General features: G+C 35.8%; 1 protein-coding gene across 9 annotated transcripts in view; it reads left to right on the forward strand.

The window, feature by feature from the left end:
• The window catches only part of AGTPBP1 (ATP/GTP binding carboxypeptidase 1), a 174,858-nt gene that overhangs the window by 33,355 nt on the left and 124,470 nt on the right, over window positions 1–17,033 (forward strand). For 6 of the 9 annotated variants that reach the window (XM_057548960.1, XM_057548966.1, XM_057548962.1 and 3 more), the window contains exon 3: window positions 9,358–9,482. The exons of 2 other annotated variants lie outside the window; for them this stretch is intronic. In XM_057548960.1, coding sequence (XP_057404943.1) covers window positions 9,358–9,482 — 125 coding nt within the window. Of the gene's footprint in view, window positions 1–9,357; window positions 9,483–17,033 lie in introns of those variants that run through there. One more of the 9 variants, XM_057548968.1, reaches the window with a different exon arrangement.

The raw sequence follows: 17,033 nt of genomic DNA on the forward strand, positions 1-17,033 counted from the left end.
CTTGATCAAAGCACATCCATTTCCACAGAAAATTTATTATATTCTTTCTGTCTTTAAAGGCTTCTATAGATGCTCTTTTTAGTTTATTTATTTTTTTGCCCCTTTTAGATTTATTTCTCAACTGTGAGATATCTATTAAACACTTTTATGTACCTAACCCAGCACTGAATCTGTGAGAGTAGAAGAGAAACATAAATTTAACACAGTGCTTTGCAGAAAATGGGTGTTGAGTATGTTCTAAAGAATTGAGCCCTATACTCTTTTTTTTTTTTTTTCAACTTTGGGTTTATTTATTTATTTATTTATTTATGGCTGTGTTGGGTCTTCGTTTCTGTGCGAGGGCTTTCTCTAGTTGGCGCAAGTGGGGGCCATTCTTCATCGCGGTGTGCGGGCCTCTCATTATCATGGCCTCTCTTGTTGTGGAGCACAGGCTCCAGATGCGCAGGCTCAGTAATTGTGGCTCATGGGCCTAGTTGCTCCGCAGCATGTGGGATCTTCCCAGACCAGGGCTCGAACCCGTGTCCCCTGCATTGGCAGGCAGATTCTCAACCACTGCACCACCAGGGAAGCCCCCTATACTCTTTTTTTTTTTTTTTTTTTAAAGAAATTCACGTTCTTTTATTTATTTATTTATTTATTTATGACTGTGTTGAGTCTTCGTTTCTGTGCGAGGGCTTTCTCTAGTTGCGGCAAGTGGGGACCACTCTTCATCGCGGTGCGCGGGCCTCTCACCATCGCAGCCTCTCTTGTTGCGGAGCACAGGCTCTAGACGCGCAGGCTCAGTAATTGTGGCTCACGGGCCCAGTTGCTCCGTGGCATGTGGGATCTTCCCAGACCAGGGCTCGAACCCGTGTCCCCTGCATTGGCAGGCAGATTCTCAACCACTGCACCACAAGGGAAGCCCCCCTATACTCTTTTTACACGAAGCTTATAACCTGATGAGAACACCTGCACAAATGCAGTGTAGTGGTTTAACCAGTATATAGTGAAGTGTTAAATTGTGGGGTCCATAGAGTTAGAAAACAGGATCCTCATAAATAGGTGTTTATTGTGTGATATGGACTTGAAGAGGCAAGGCTGGCTTGAGACTTTCTTACTTTTTAGCAAATCTGGAGGAGTGGGTGGAATATTGATACTTGCTGAGTTTAGACAAGGACTGTAATTAGATGGATTAGATTGGCAGATTTAAAGACCATGTGAGTGGGTGGTGAGACAAATCAAGTAATGAAAATTTTATAAGATACAAGAAGCAGAATTTTTCTCTACTCCCTACTCTCCATCATCATGTTCATGCCCTAAATGTTATCACCAGCAAAACTCTCCTTTCAAAGTACTAATTCAGACTTTTCATTTTCCAACAAAAATCTTTTACCTTTCCAGCTCACTTGTTCAAGTGGCTGTACTGCAAAGAGTTCTGCCTTATCCAGAGCTCAGAGCTATTGACTCTTATCATCTCTTCCTCTCTTACCCAGTGTAGAATCCATTGTTCATCATTACACTCTTTGAATACCTGAAATGTTTTTACCTCACTTTGTGTTATTTCATCACACATACCTGACGAAGTCCTTTCTCTGGGTAGACCTTTACTGAGCAGCTGAATGATGTTGGAAGATAAAGTAACTTGGAAGATATTGCTAAAAATTATGGATCATTATTGATCGGTAATCTTACTACTGTGGTTCTCTATAAAGCTCATTTTCTCAATTTTTTTAATGACTGTTTTACACTTTCTTCATACCTTTCAAATCTTTGAAATCCTCCGATGTATCACATACATACCCTCAGCAGTTGACCTTCTCTGTGATATCATAGAGATAATACAGTTTTTTTATCCTTATATTTCTTACACAAAATTTGCATACTACCCTTTACTTGATTCTATCCTCTGTTTACCCTCCTGTTATTTACTGCAACAGAGGATGTGTCTCTTTTTTTGTTAAAGACTAGCACTGTCACCTGTGTTCTAGATTTCACCTCTCTCTTTCCTTCTCAGGGTCTTTTAATCATTAGTATTGTTCTGTATTGAATCTTTAACTCCTCCATTCCTTATCATTTAAACATGATCTAGGCTTTCCAATATTTAGACTCTGCTCTTCTGCTACTACTCAATTTATCTGATTTCCTCAAAAGCCAAAAAATTTGAAATAGCCTATAAATGAAATCTACATCTCATTTCACACTCTCTAATCACTCGTCTTTAGTTTCTGCCTTATCCACTACGCCAACAGTACCTGTGATTTTTAAACAGCTTTATTGAGATATAATCATTTTACAACAAGCTGTACATAGAGAGTACGGTTTGGTAAGTGTGGCCTATGTATAACTGGAATTATCCTCTCAATCAAAATACTGAACATACTTATCATGCTCAGATGTCTCCTGGTGCCCTTTTGTACTCTTTCGCTCCCATCCCATCCTTCACTCCAGACAACCATTGATCTGCTTTCTGTCACTACAGAAGTGTTGGCTTTTTTAGAACTTAATATAAATGGGACCATACAGTATGTCTTTTTTGGGGGTGGGGGTAGAGGTAGAAGGTAGGGGTGTCGGTATGCCTTCTTTAATTCAGCACAATTATTTTTGAGAATCATCTCTTGCAATCATACCTTTTTTTTGATTAGTAAGTAGTATTCCATTGTGTTGATATACCACAATTTGTTTATCCATTCAACTTTTGGACATTTGGGTTGTTTCCAGTTTTTGGTTGTTACAAATAAAGCTGTTATGAACAGTTTTACACTTACACTTTATTTTCTATTAGCTAAATACCTAGGATTGGAATGGCTGAAGCGTATGGTAGGTCTGTGTTTCTTTTTATGAAACTGCCAACAATCTGTTTTACAAAGACGTTAATACCATCTTCTATTCCCTGCAGCAGTGTATGAAAGTTCTAGTTCTACATTCTCAACAACACTTGGTATGGTCATTCTTTTTAAATTCTTAAATTCTTATGATCATTCTTTTAAAATTGTAGCCATACTAATAGGGGTGTATTGGTATCTCACTGTGATTTTAATTTGCGTTTCCCTAATGACATGATGTTGAGCATCTTCTCATGCACTTATTGAAATATCTTTCCAAATCTTCCAGTTTTTGAAATTGTAGTGTTTCTTAATAGTTGAGTTTTAGAATTTTTTTATATATTATGGATACAAGTCCTTTAGCAGATATTTGAATTGCAAACATTTTCTTCCAGTCTTGTCTTTTCATATTCTGTGCAGTATCTTTTAAGATAAGTTTCAAATTTAGATGATTTCCATTTGCTTATTTGTTCTTTTATGGATTATGCTTTTAGAGTTGCATCTAAGAAATATTTGCATAACCCATATTACCAATGTTTTCTCTTATGTTTCTTCTAGAAGTTCTTATAGTTTTAGATTTTACATTTAGGTCTATGCTCCTTTCTGAGTTAATTTTTATATATGGTGCGAGGTATGGATAGAAGTTCTTTTTCTTTGTACATATGGATATCTGGTTGTTCAGCACCATTTTTAGAAAGACTGTCCTTTCTCCACTGAGTTTCCTTTGTACCTTTATCAAAAATCAGTTATTTGTGGATGTGTAGGTCTATTCTTATACTCTGTTTTGTTCCGTTGATCAACATGTCTATCTCAGTGCCTATACCTCACTGCTTGGATAATTGTTGCTTTATAATGAGTCTCAAGATTTAGATAGTGTTGGTCTGCCAACCTTTTTCTTTTTTCTAAAGTTTGGCCTATTTTAGGTTCTTTGCATTTCCATATGAATTTAGCATATAGATAGTGTTGATCTGCCAACCTTTCTCTTTTTTCTAAAGTTTGGCCTATTTTAGGTTCTTTGCATTTCCATATGAATTTAGCATCAGTCTGACAATTTCTACACGACAGCCTGTTGGTATTTTGATTGGGATTGCCTTGATTCTGTAGATCATTTTGGGGAGAGTCTTGGTTATGAGTCTTGGTTAAGTCGAAAACTTTGATATATTTTAATGAATTTTTTTGCTGTCAGATGTTTATATCTTATTTATGAAGGCGTTTACTATCTGTATTCAATTTACATTTTAAGATGAAAAGGTAATAAAATTTATTTATAATGTGAAGATAGGTTCTTTAGCCCTTGCACTTCCTTGGGAAATTATTTGTTGCAAGATAATATCTATACACCATTGAGACTTTTGTAACATACAAAAAAATTATGTTTTTAGGGAAATAGCTGTAAGGCTGAATGTAAACTCAAAGAATCAAAAGCAGTAGAGACCACTACAGTGAAACAAATATTTGAGTGATAGTGTCTTTAAAATATACATTGGAAAGTTAACTCGATTTGATGTATTTCACATTGATCATATTTTCAATTCCATGATTTTTTTTACTATAAAGTAATTAACATTAGCAGTTATAAATGGAACCTCCCGAGGTTGGTCTTGGTCTCATTTTGATTCATCTAAAAATAGGGCAAGGCAGGGAAGATAAATCCTTGTCTGAGCCTCTTTATTTAACAATTTTCTGCTCTGCTGTGTAGCTCAGATTGTTCATTGAATAGCTGTATAGCTTTTGTTTTTTCCTTTATCCTTGGATTTTCCAAAGTCTAAAAATCATTCAGTAGGTAGAGCTGCCCTCTGGTGTTCACCCTGCAGTTCTCTCAACATTAGTGTCAACAGCCTTAAATTTTTAGATCTGAGTTGGGGGTGGCTTGGAATATTTTGTTCAGTTTTTATTCTGTCAATGAGAAAAGTGAAAATAGGGAAATCAACTTGCCTACGTTCTTAATTTACATTTGTTTGCCGTCCTTCAAAAAATTCATGGCATCTATCCATCTATAGTTTGTAAGAACATGATTCTTAGAAAGAAATCACTTAGTTGCAAGTTGTTTTACTTTGATAGTGGTGTAATTTAATTTAAAATTCAAACTCTTACTTTGGAATGGAATAGAGCATGTGTTATGATCAGTGTGTTTTGTATGTTTTTGAATATTTTTAATAGTAGATGTTTTATTAGCTACTGAAAAATGCTAACAGATGACCTTTAAGAGAAAAATAACTGGAGAAGACTAAACAAAAAAAACCACTCAATTATTAAATTTCAGAATCCTGGTTTCCATAATGCAAATTTTTCTTAAATCTAGGTTACAGAATTGTTTTTAAAGATGTATTTGCTCTCTAGTATGCAGACTGTGGTGTCTTAATACCATTTCTTACCAAAAAGAACCAGGGCTTTTTGGAGAAAGGGTCGATTCCAGATCAGAGCACAAAATGTGCAAGATAAGTTGAGAACAATAGTTCTCAAACTTTTTGTCTAAGAACCCCCTTGTGCTCTTAAATTAATGACTCCAAAAAGCTTTTGTTGAATGTGTGTTATTTTTTATCTGTTGATATTTACCATATTATAAATTAAAACTGAGAAATTTAAAAATTTGTATTACTTCATTTAAAAATAACAGTAATAAACCCATTGCATAATAACATAGTAATATTTTATATTAAAATAACTAAATTGTGAAAAATATTTAGAAGGTGGCATGTTTTATTAAATGTTTGCAAATCTCTTTAATGTCTGGCTTAATGGAAGACAGCTAGATTCTCTTATCTGCTTCTGAGTTCAAACTGTCATACATACATCAATATACATATTGTATATAGTACACACATATGTTATACATACATATATGTTTTTGTGTGTATTCGTGTTGTTAAAGTATATGACTACAATATGGGCTCACATAGATATATATTTAGAAAAGGAAGGAATACTTGAATAAAAGGCCTTTTCAGATAATTGTGGCTAATTGTCTTTTGATTTATGATGGAGGAAAATAAAGTTGTGTGTTCAGTATTTGGAGAGAAACAGTAAAAATGTGATTAAAGCAAGAATAATAATTATAGGTGAGGAATAAACATTTCTGAATGATAACAATGTACTTCAGAAATAAAGCCATATTGTTTGAAATTCAAATTGAAGTGGATGTTCTTTGATATTACACTAAAACTTGATAAGTGGTAGTTTCTTAAAGGTTAGTTGCACTGTGGAATCAGAAGCCACATATGTGAACTTTTTGTTTTCTTTTACATTAAAATCCATTGGTCTCTTTTGCATATTGACTGGTTATTTTTCCCATGTCTGAATTTGTAACATCACACATTGGTCAGTGTTTGGAACATATTGATTCAATGAGTTATGCAGACCTTCTAAATATTGACAGTGTTTATTACACAGTTTAAAAAAATTACATTTACTAATATCACCAGTGATTTTATCAGAAAATTCTTTAAGTAGGGGGAAGCTGTCAAGGTCATGATGGTAGATCTTTGTTTTCCAAGATTCTAATTTTTGCTTGAAAGTTCACATTTAATCATTGGTAACAAATCTATCAGTTGTTTCCTTGAAATGATAGACTCACTTTGTTTATTGCCAAGAAAATGTATGCCAGGATACCCCAGTGCGAATAATTATTGTCAGTTGTTTTTTTAAAGTAAAAATGATGTTCTATGGAAAAAGTAACTAGTTCAGCTTGCAGTTTAAACAACCACACAAGTGTTTTCCCTCAACCATCATATTTCATTGTGCAGCTGAAATGTCTTATGTGCACACAGAATATTAAAAAAATGTATACTCATAGGTGAAACTGGCATTTTTGTTTTTAACTGTGAGTGCATGTTGGTGAAGAACATGGTGACTGCTAGTTATCACACAGTGACTACAATTTGGTGGCACTGTCTTGATTGTATCATGTGCCAGCACTTTATCCACCATTGCCTTAAGATCAACAATGTAAACGTCAACACTGTGTCAAAGGTAAATAGTGTCTTAGTATTTTTATGAAAATAGTTTTTGACCTCACAGATTTTCTGAAAGAGTCTCAAGTACTCAGTTTTGTAGAGCATACTGAGAACTGCTGGCCTAATAATAGTCTTGTTATATCAGAAATCCAGGAAGCTATCAAAGACTAGGATCATAACAAAAGGACTTGGGAGCCCACATGAAGAGGCTCCCACTGATCAAAGATGGGGCAATTTGAGCATTAATAACTACAGTGGATAAAATGTATCATATGCGTTTAAATCTGTGAGTACATATTGATACATGAAATCAAAATACTTCATTGATTACTTGGGGAGGACTTTTGGAAATGAACTCATTCTTCTGAAAACTGGTAAATAAAGATAAATTAAAAATCCAGCATTTATTTTGCTTTTATTTGATGAATTATACCTCTGGATAATTAAATAAGGGATTTTTCTTTTTATGGAGTTGTCCTAGTTAAGAAGTAGAAGGAATGGAAATGATAGAGTATCAGTGCTTTTCAACTCCTAATAAAGTAATGGATCTAGGCAGTGGTAACCAGTGACTGCTTATATTACAAAAGTAAGATAACCAGACCCTGTTTGCCTCCTTATGGAAGATTACAGTACCACTTATAAAGACTTCATGTCACCAAATCAGGCCTTGATCAGATGAGGCCTTTAAATTCGACTACCAGTTTACAAAAAATAAAGATAGACAAACATATTAATGATACCATTGTTGGGGAGGGGAAAATATATGTACACACACACACACACACACACACACACACACTAAAGAATATATTGTATTGAATTTGTATATTTTAAAACTTTATGTTAATATCATACTGTATACATTTTGAGTTGTTTTTTTCATTTAGAGATTTATACATACTGATATATATTTTCATTTCCATACTATGCTGGCTATTTGCAAAATTAGGAAATATTGTATTATTTTATTTTAGTTACATTCTTAAATAGTATGCTTAATATGTTTTTTTCATCCTCCAGATACTTTTTCAGATGAAGTACCTCCAAATTTAAAGCATTGAGTCTAGTTGTTAATCTAAAAATAGTATAAATATACTGTTTTCCATATGCTTCTTCATTTTTTTGTTCGTTCTGAATATAGCTGTGTATTGCCTATTCTGTGCTAGCCACTGTTCGAAATACTACATATATAGAATAAGACATGCAAGGTCTTTACCTTTGTGAAGCTTACATCGTTGGACACATTTTAATATTGGAAGCTGAAGGGGGGCTGGTGGAGAAGTGGGGACATCTTCAGGTTGTAACCTGAAATGAGAAGGAGCCAGCCATATGAAGAACTGGCAGAAATTATCCTCTAGGTTGAGAGGACAGCAAATATAAAGACCTTGAGATTGGGAAAAAACTTGCTATATTTAAGGAACTGGTAGAAGGCCAGTGTGTTTGGATCCCGGTATGAGGGCAGCAAGAATGAAAGCAGATTATTTAGGGTGCTGTAATTGCCAAGTGAGAAATGATGATTGCTTGGACTTGGGTAGTAATAATGATGAGATATGGAGAGAAGTGGATGGATTTGAGGTGTTTTAGAGATGGAGCTAATATTGAGTTGGGCATGGGGAAAGGGAGTCTAGATTTTTGTCTTGAGCAACTGATGGTTTCATATGAGTTTGGGAAAGTTAAGATTTGGAAGAGGAGCAGGTTGAGGCTGGAGTTGAATGTAGGAGCCAGGCAGCATATCAATTTTAATCTAACCCCCAGCTGTGGGGTTAGATGAGATTGCTCGGGGCAGTAGAATGGAGAGAGTGAAGGGAAGAGGGCTGGGGATAGAGCTGTGGGGGGTCCTCAGCATCTAGAGGTTTGTTGGAGGAGGAGCCAGTAGAGTCGATCTAAAAGAAGTGGCGATAGGAAGAAAATCAGGAGAATATGGAGCCATTGAAGCCCAAGGGAGAAAGTGAAGAAAGAAGGAGCTGATTGGGATAGGGAGGAGAGCATAGGATGTATAAAAAGTCTGCTTGGAGAGCGGAAAGGTGAATTGTCAGAATGTGATAAAAGATTGCTGGATAGGGTTGAATGCACATTTGTGGTTTCCTGAAATAGAATGTTTCTCACATAAATCAACAGAACATTAGCAATGTTAAGCTCTAACACAGAGTAAGGAAATGTGACATGTGTAAATGCTTAATGTTTTTAGAAGGGTAGAATTTTGTTTTGATTTGTTTTTTAAAATATTTATTTATTTATTTTATTTATTTTTGGCTGCATTGGGTCTTTGTTGCTGCGCATGGGCTTTCTCTAGTTGCGGTGAGCGGGGGCTACTCTTTGTTGCAGTGCATGGACTTCTCATTGCGGTGGCTTCTCTTGTTGTGGAGCACTGGTTCTAGGCACGCGGGCTCAGTAGTTGTGGCACACGGGCTTAGTTGCTCCGTGGCATGTGAGATCTTCCCGGACCAGGGCTCAAACCCGTGTCCCCTGCATTAGCAGGCAGATTCCCAACCACTGTGCCACCAGGGAAGCCCCTTGATTTGTTTTTAACACTGATCTTTATAGTATTTTATTTGCAATTGATGTAGAATGTGCCCTAATTTAAAGTAACATTTTTTTTTTAGCCTTACAAATAACTCTCGGATTGTGGGACTCCTGGCTCAGCTGGAGAAGATCAATACTGAATCTACAGAATCAGATACTGCCAGACATGTTACATCAAAAATTCTTCATCTGGCTCAGAGTCAAGGTGAACTTTAATCTCTTATTTTTGGAATGCTTTCTTAATTCTTTAAAAGTAGATGCTAAGAATGTTCAAACTTTTGATAAATACATGGTTTTATGTAAAAATTGAACTTTCTCCCATAGACTCAAGACGTAGAAAAGTGAATAACTGTGGAAGAAATTGATCTTCAAAGCATTGTTTCTAAAAAATGATTATGAGTTTACTTATGTGTGACTGCCCCCCTTTCCCCAATTTTCAGACAACACCTAATTCCAGTACTACTTTTTCTAGAATGTTGACAAAAAGATGGCAGATATTATGTTGGTTATTAGTGTTGTTCCCCACTTTGAAATGCAAGCCCTGTCATTCAGTGATTGGGTGACCTTAGGGAAGTTTTGAATCTCTAGGACTTAGCTGCACCATCTCTGAAATAGAGATAAGAGATATCATGTAATTATCATGTAATTTACATGAGAAACATGTAAAAATAATGTTAAAAATGTTCAATAAATATCTGTAATTAGGCATAATTTATCTGTTTTATGAAGGTAGTACTACTGAGTTGGTATCAAAACTTTGACAGAGTACAAGAGAAGAAAAGTATTAACTTTGCACTCAGGAACCTAAATTTGAAAAATCCCAAATAAAACATTAATGAATTAAGTCCAATTATAATGTCAGGAAATATATCAGTGTAGCATTATTTGGACAGGTTGAATAAAATCCATGTGATTATCTCAATAGGAGCTAAAAAAGAAATTTAAGATTCCAAAATCTGTGCTTAATTTTAAAAAAAAACCTTGATTTTTCTTTTTCTAAATAAGAGTAAACCAGTAGTAGCTACCTTTATATTTAACAGTGACACATTGAAGGCATTCTGTTAAAATTAAGATCCAGACAATTCACAATTATTTTAATTAATTAATTTTTTTATTATTTCATTATTCTGGAGGTGTAGGTCATTGAAATATTGTGCTTATCAACTAAGGTAAATGTATACGGATGGTCACTGTATTAGTGCAAAGATAGATAGATGTACCAAGTATATTCATTGTATTCGCATATGAAATAACTCCTTAAAACAAACAAAACACCCCAGCAAAACAAAGAAGACAAATTCTCCGAACCTATAGATACTACTTGCGTATAATTGCTCTCACCACTGTAGACTCTTCCCATCATAGTCTAGAAGTCCCGACTCCAACATCACTACTGAAAACGCCCCTAGTCATACCACTACCAAAGATTGTCCTTTTCCCCACCCTGCCACCCACAAATGGGGGAACCAGCCCCTGAATACTGCCCCCTGGGGTTGTATAATACAGTGACTCTGTTTATAGTTAACACAGTGTAAATTAGTAGTGAAAGATTGTCCCATCATTATTTATAGGATAATCCAGTTGTCTATCCATTTGAGAGAGAAAGATTAGGAATTTACAGCTCAAAGAAGAGGAAATGCAAATAACCAGTAAATATATGAAAAGGTTCTTTACTTTCTTAAAAGTCAGGAATTACTAATGAAAACAACTAAGGTATTTCTCACTACTTAGATTGGCAGAAATCAGAGAATGGCAATATCCAGTGCTGTTGAAGGCATGGAAAATAGGGTATTCTCATACACTGTAGGTGGTACAATAATTATTATAAACTTTGGAGGAAAGAATCTGGCAATGTTTATTAAAATTTAAAGTGCACCTGCTATTTTACTTAACGCTTTCACTCTCAGAAATCTGAGTGAAATAAAAATCTTATTACATAAAAGAATATTTGGAGGTGTTTATTTCAGTGTTTGTAAAGTCAAAGATCAAGAAACAACCTTAAATATCCAACTATGGAGAATGGTTGAATTAATTTTGATGTAACCAAACTGTGGGACATTATAACTACATTATACAGCTATTATCAATAATAAATTATTTATAATATATGCTGTGGTTCATATGTGGAACTACAGGCATACCTCAGAGATACTGTAGGTTCGATTTCAGACTACCGCAATAAAGCAAATATTGCAGTAGGGTGAGTCACATGAAGTTTTTGGTTTCCCAGTGCATATTAAAGTTACTTTTACACTGTACTGTAATCTATTAAGTGTGCAATAGCATATGTCTAAAAAAATGTACATACCTTAATTAAAAAATACTTTATTGCTTAAAATGTAAGCCCTCAGTGAGTCATAATCTTTTTGCTGTTGGAGTGTCTTGCCTCAATATTTAAGGTGGCTGACTGAGGTGGTGCTTGCTGAAGGCTGGGGTGGCTGTAGCAATTTCTTAAAATAAGACAGTGAAGTTTGCCACACATCACTCTTTCACGAATGATTTCTCTCTAGCATGTTGTGCTGTTTGATAGCGTTTTACCCACAATAGAACTTCTTTTAAAACTGGAATTAATCCTCTCAAACCCTACTGCTGCTTTATCAACTAAGTTTTTGTAGTGTTCTAAATCCTTTGTTGTCACTTCAGCAATCTTCACCAGGAGTAGATTCCATCTCAAGACCACTTCCTTTGCTTATCCATAAGAAGCAGCTCCTCATCTGTTAATATTTTATCATGAGATTACAGGAATTCAGTCATATCATCAGGATCCACTTCTAATTCTAGTTCTCTTGCTGTTTCCACCACATCTGCAGTTATTTCCTCCTCTGAAGTCTTGAATCCCTCAAAGTCATCCATGAGGGTTGGAATCAACTTCTTTGAAACTTCTGTTTATGTTGATGTTTTGACCTCTTCCCATGAATCACAGATGTTCTTAATGGCATCTAGAATGGTGAATTCTTTACAGGTTTTTAACTGACTTTGCAAAGATCTGTCAGAGGAATCACTACCTATGACAGCTATAGCCTTATGAAATGTATTTCTTAAATAAGAAGACGTGAAAGGCAAAATGACTCCTTGATCCATGGATTGCAGAGTGGATGTTGTGTTAGCAGGCATGAGAACAACACTAATCTTATATATCTTCATCAAAGCTCTTCATCAGAGTGACAAGGTGCATTGTTAGTGAACAGTCCCATTTTGAAAGGAATCTTTTTTTCTGAGCCAGTAGGTCCCAACAGTGGGCTTTAAAATATTCAGTAAGGGCTTCCCTGGTGGCGCAGTGGTTGAGAATCTGCCTGCCAATGCAGGGGATGCGGGTTTGAGCCCTGGTCTGGGAAGATCCCACATGCCGCGGAGCAACTCGGCCCGTGAGCCACAGTTACTGAGCCTGCGCGTCTGGAGCCTGTGCTCGGCAACGAGAGGCCGCGATAGTGAGAGGCCCGTGCACCACGATGAAGCGTGGCCCCCGCACCGCGATGAAGAGTGGCCCCCGCTTGCCACAACTAGAGAAAGCCCTCGCACAGAAACGAAGACCCAACACAGCCATACATACTTACATACATACATACATACATAAAAAGAATGTAAGCAGACAAGAATAGCATTAAAAAAAAAAATTCAGTAAACCATGTTGTAGACAGATGTGCTATCATCCAGGCTTCATTGTTCCATTGATACAATACAGGCAGAGTAGATTAAGCATAATTATTAAGGGCCCTAGGATTTTTGGAATTGTAAATGAGCATTGGCTTCAACTTCAAGTCACGAGATGCATTAGTCCCTAATGAGAGAAGCTTTGAAGCCAGACACTGACTTCTCCCTAGTTATGAAAGTCCTGGATGGCATCTCTTCCGATATAAGGCTATTTTGTCTACATTGAAAATCTGCTGTTTCATGTAGCCAACTCACTGCAGCTTCTACATCAGCACTTGCTGCTTTACTTTGGGCTTTTATGTTATACAGATGGCTTTTTTCATTGAACCTCATGAGTCAACCTCTGCTAGCTTCAAACATTTCCTCTGCAGAAAAAGGTATTCCATGCAAATGGAAATCAAAAGAAAGCCAGGGTAGCAATATTTGTATCAGACAATAAAGACCATTACAAGAGACAAAGAAGGACTTAACAAGACGATCAAGGGATCAATTCAATTGTAAATAAATTTACACCCAATATAGGAGCACCTAAATACCTACAGCAAGTATTAACAGGCATAAAGGGAGAAATGGACAGTAACACAGTAATAGTAGGGGGCTTTAACACTCCATTTACATCAAGTGACATATCATCCAGACAGAAAATCAATATGGAAACACTGACCTTAAATGACACATTTAAACAAATGGACTTGATAGATATATATAGAACATTCCATCTGAAAGCAGCAAAATACACATTCTTTTCAAGTGCACATGGAACATTCTCCAAGATAGTTCATATGCTAGACCACAAAATAAGCCTAGGTAAATTTAAGAAAATTGAAATCATATCAAGTATCTTTTATAATCACAATGTTATGAGTCTAGAAATCAACTACAAGGGGGAAAAAAACTGCAAAAACCACAAATATGTGGAGGTTAAACAATACGTTACTAAACAAGAAATGGATCACTGAAGAAATCAAAGAGGAAATCATAAAATACCTGGAGACCAATGAAATGAAAATAATGGTCTGAAATCTATAGGATGCAGTAAAAACAGTTCTCAGAGGGAAGTTTATAGTGATACAAGCTTAGCCCAGGAAACAAAAATCTCAAATAACCTAACCTTACACGTAAAGGAACTAGAAAAAGAAAGAACAAACGAAACCCAAAGTTAGTAGAAGGTAAGAAATCATAAAGATCAGAGCAGAAATAAATGAAATAAGACTTAAAAAAATTAGAAAGAATGAGTGAAAATAAGAGCTGGTTCTCTGAAAAGATAAACAAAATTGATAAGCCTATAACCAGATACATCAAAAAAAAAAGAGTGCTCAAATTGATAAAATCAGAAATGAAAAAGAAATTACAACTGAAACCACAGAAATACAAAAGCTCATAAGAGACTACTATGAACAACTATATGCCAATAAAATGGACAACCTAGGAAAAATGGGCAAATTCTTAGAAATGTACAATCTCCCAAGATTGAACCAGGAAGAAAGAGAAAATATGAACAGACCAATTACCAGTGATGAAACTGAATCAGTAATTAAAACACTCCCTACAAACCAAAGTCCTGAACCAGATGGCTTCACAGGTGAATTCTGCCAAATATTTAGAGAAGAGTTAATACCTATCTTTGTGAAACTACTCCAAAAAATTGCAGAGGAAGGCATGCTTCTGAACTCATTCTACAAGGTCAGCATTACCCTAATAGCAAAACCAGACAAAGATATCACAAAAAACCAAAATTACAGGCCAATCTCACTGATGAACATAGATGCAAAAATCCTCACCAAAATATTAGCAAATTGAATCCAACAACACATTAAGAGGATCATACACCATGATCAAGTGGGATTTATCTCAGGGATGCAAGGATGCTTCACTGTCCACAAATCAAACAGTGTGATACACCACGTTAACAAATTGAAGAATAAAAGCCATATAATCATCTCAATAGATGCAGAAAAGCTTTTGACAAATTTCAACATCTACTAATGGTAAAAACTCTCGGGCTCCCCTGGTGGCGCAGTGGTTGAGAATCCGCCTGCCAATGCAGGGGACATGGGTTCGAGCCCTGGTCTGGGAAGGTCCCACATGCCGCAGAGCAACTGGGCCCATGAGCCACAACTACTGAGCCTGTGCGTCTGGAGCCTGTGCTCCGCAACAAGAGAGGCCATGACAGTGAGAGGCCCGCGCACTGCGATGAAGAGTGGCCCCTGCTCACCGCAACTAGAGAAAGCCCTCGCACAGAAATGAAGACCCAACACAGCCAAAAAAAAAAAAAAAACTCTCCAGAAAGTGGGCGTAGAGGGAATATACCTCAACATAATAGAGGCCATATGTGATAAGCCCACAGTTAATATCATACTCAGTGATGAAAAGCTGAAAGTATTTTCTCTAAAATCAGGAACAAGACGCGGATGCCTACTCTCACCACTTTTACTCAACATAGTTTTAGAAGTCCTAGCCACAGCAATCAGAGAAGAAAAAGAAATAAAAGGAATCCAAATTGGAAAGGAAGAAGTAAAATAGTCACTGTTTGCAGATGACATGATGCTATACATAGAAAACCCTAAAGATGCTACCAGAAACTACTAGAGTTCCCCAATGAATTTGGTAAAGTTGCAGGATACAAAATTAATATACAGAAATCTGCTGAATTTCTGTACACTAACAACAGAATATCAGAAACAGAAATTATGGAAACCATCCCATTTATCATCACATCAAAAAGAGTAAAACACCTGGGAATAAACCTACCTAAGAAGGCAAAAGACTTGTACTCTGAAAACTATAAGACACTGATGAAAGAAATTGAAGATGACAAAAATAGATGGAAAGATATACCATGTTCATGGATTGGATGAATCAGTATTGTTACAATAACCATACTACCCAAGGTGATGTACAGATTCAGTGAAATCCCTATCAAAATACTAATGGCATGTTTCACAGAACTAAAACAATTTCAAAATTTGTATGGAAACACAAAAGACCCCAAATTGCCAAAACAATCTTGAGAAAGAAGAACAGAGCTGGAGGAATCACACGGCCAGACTTCAGACTATACTACAAAGCAACCGTAATCAAAACAGTATGGTATTGGCACAAAAAACAGACACGTAGATCAATGGAACAAGATAGGCCAGAAATAAACCCAGGTACTTAATCTATGACAAAGGAGGCAAAAATATACAATGGAGAAAAGACAGCCTCTTCAATAAGTGGTGCTGGGTAAACTGGACAGCTGCATGTGAAAGAATGAAATTAAAACATTCTTTAATGCCATATACATTAATAAACTCAAATTGGATTAAAGATCTAAATGTAAGATTGGATACTATAAAACTCCTAGAGGAAAACATAGGCAAAACACTCTGACATAAATCGCAGCAATATTTTTTTGGATTTATGTCCTAAAGTAAAGTAAATAAAAGCAAAAATAAATGGGACATAATTCAACTTAAAAGCAAAGGACACCATTGACAAAACAAAAAAACAACCTTTTTTTTCTATTTATTGTGATGAAAAGGATCATCTAGTTTCCATTTCTACTGAAAGGGAGAAAATATTTGCAAATGATACGACTGATCAAGGATTAATATCTAATATATATAAACAGCTCATACAACTTCACATCAAAAAAAAAAAACCAGACAGCCCAATTAAAAAATGGGAAGAACTGAACAGACATTTTTCCAAAGAGAACATGCAGATGGCCAACAGGCATATGAAAAGATGCTCAATATTGCTAATCATCAGTGAAATGTAGCTCAAAACCACAATGAGCTATCACCTCACACCTGTCAAAATGACTATTATCAAATAGAACACAAATAACAAATGTTGGTGAGGATGTGGAGAAAAAAACCCTTGTACACTGTCATTGGGAATGTAAATTGGTGCAACCACTGTGTAACACAGTATGGAGCTTTCTCAAAAAACTAAAAATAGAGCTACCATATGACCCAGCAATTCCACTCCTGGGTATATGTCCAAAAAACCCACAAAAACACTAATTTGAAAAGATATATGCACCCCAATGTTCATATCAGCATTATTTACAATTGCTAAGATATGGAAGCAACTTAAGTGTCCATCAACAGATGAATGG

This window comes from Balaenoptera acutorostrata, chromosome 6 (genome assembly GCF_949987535.1).
Source record: "Balaenoptera acutorostrata chromosome 6, mBalAcu1.1, whole genome shotgun sequence".
NCBI lineage: Eukaryota > Metazoa > Chordata > Mammalia > Artiodactyla > Balaenopteridae > Balaenoptera > Balaenoptera acutorostrata.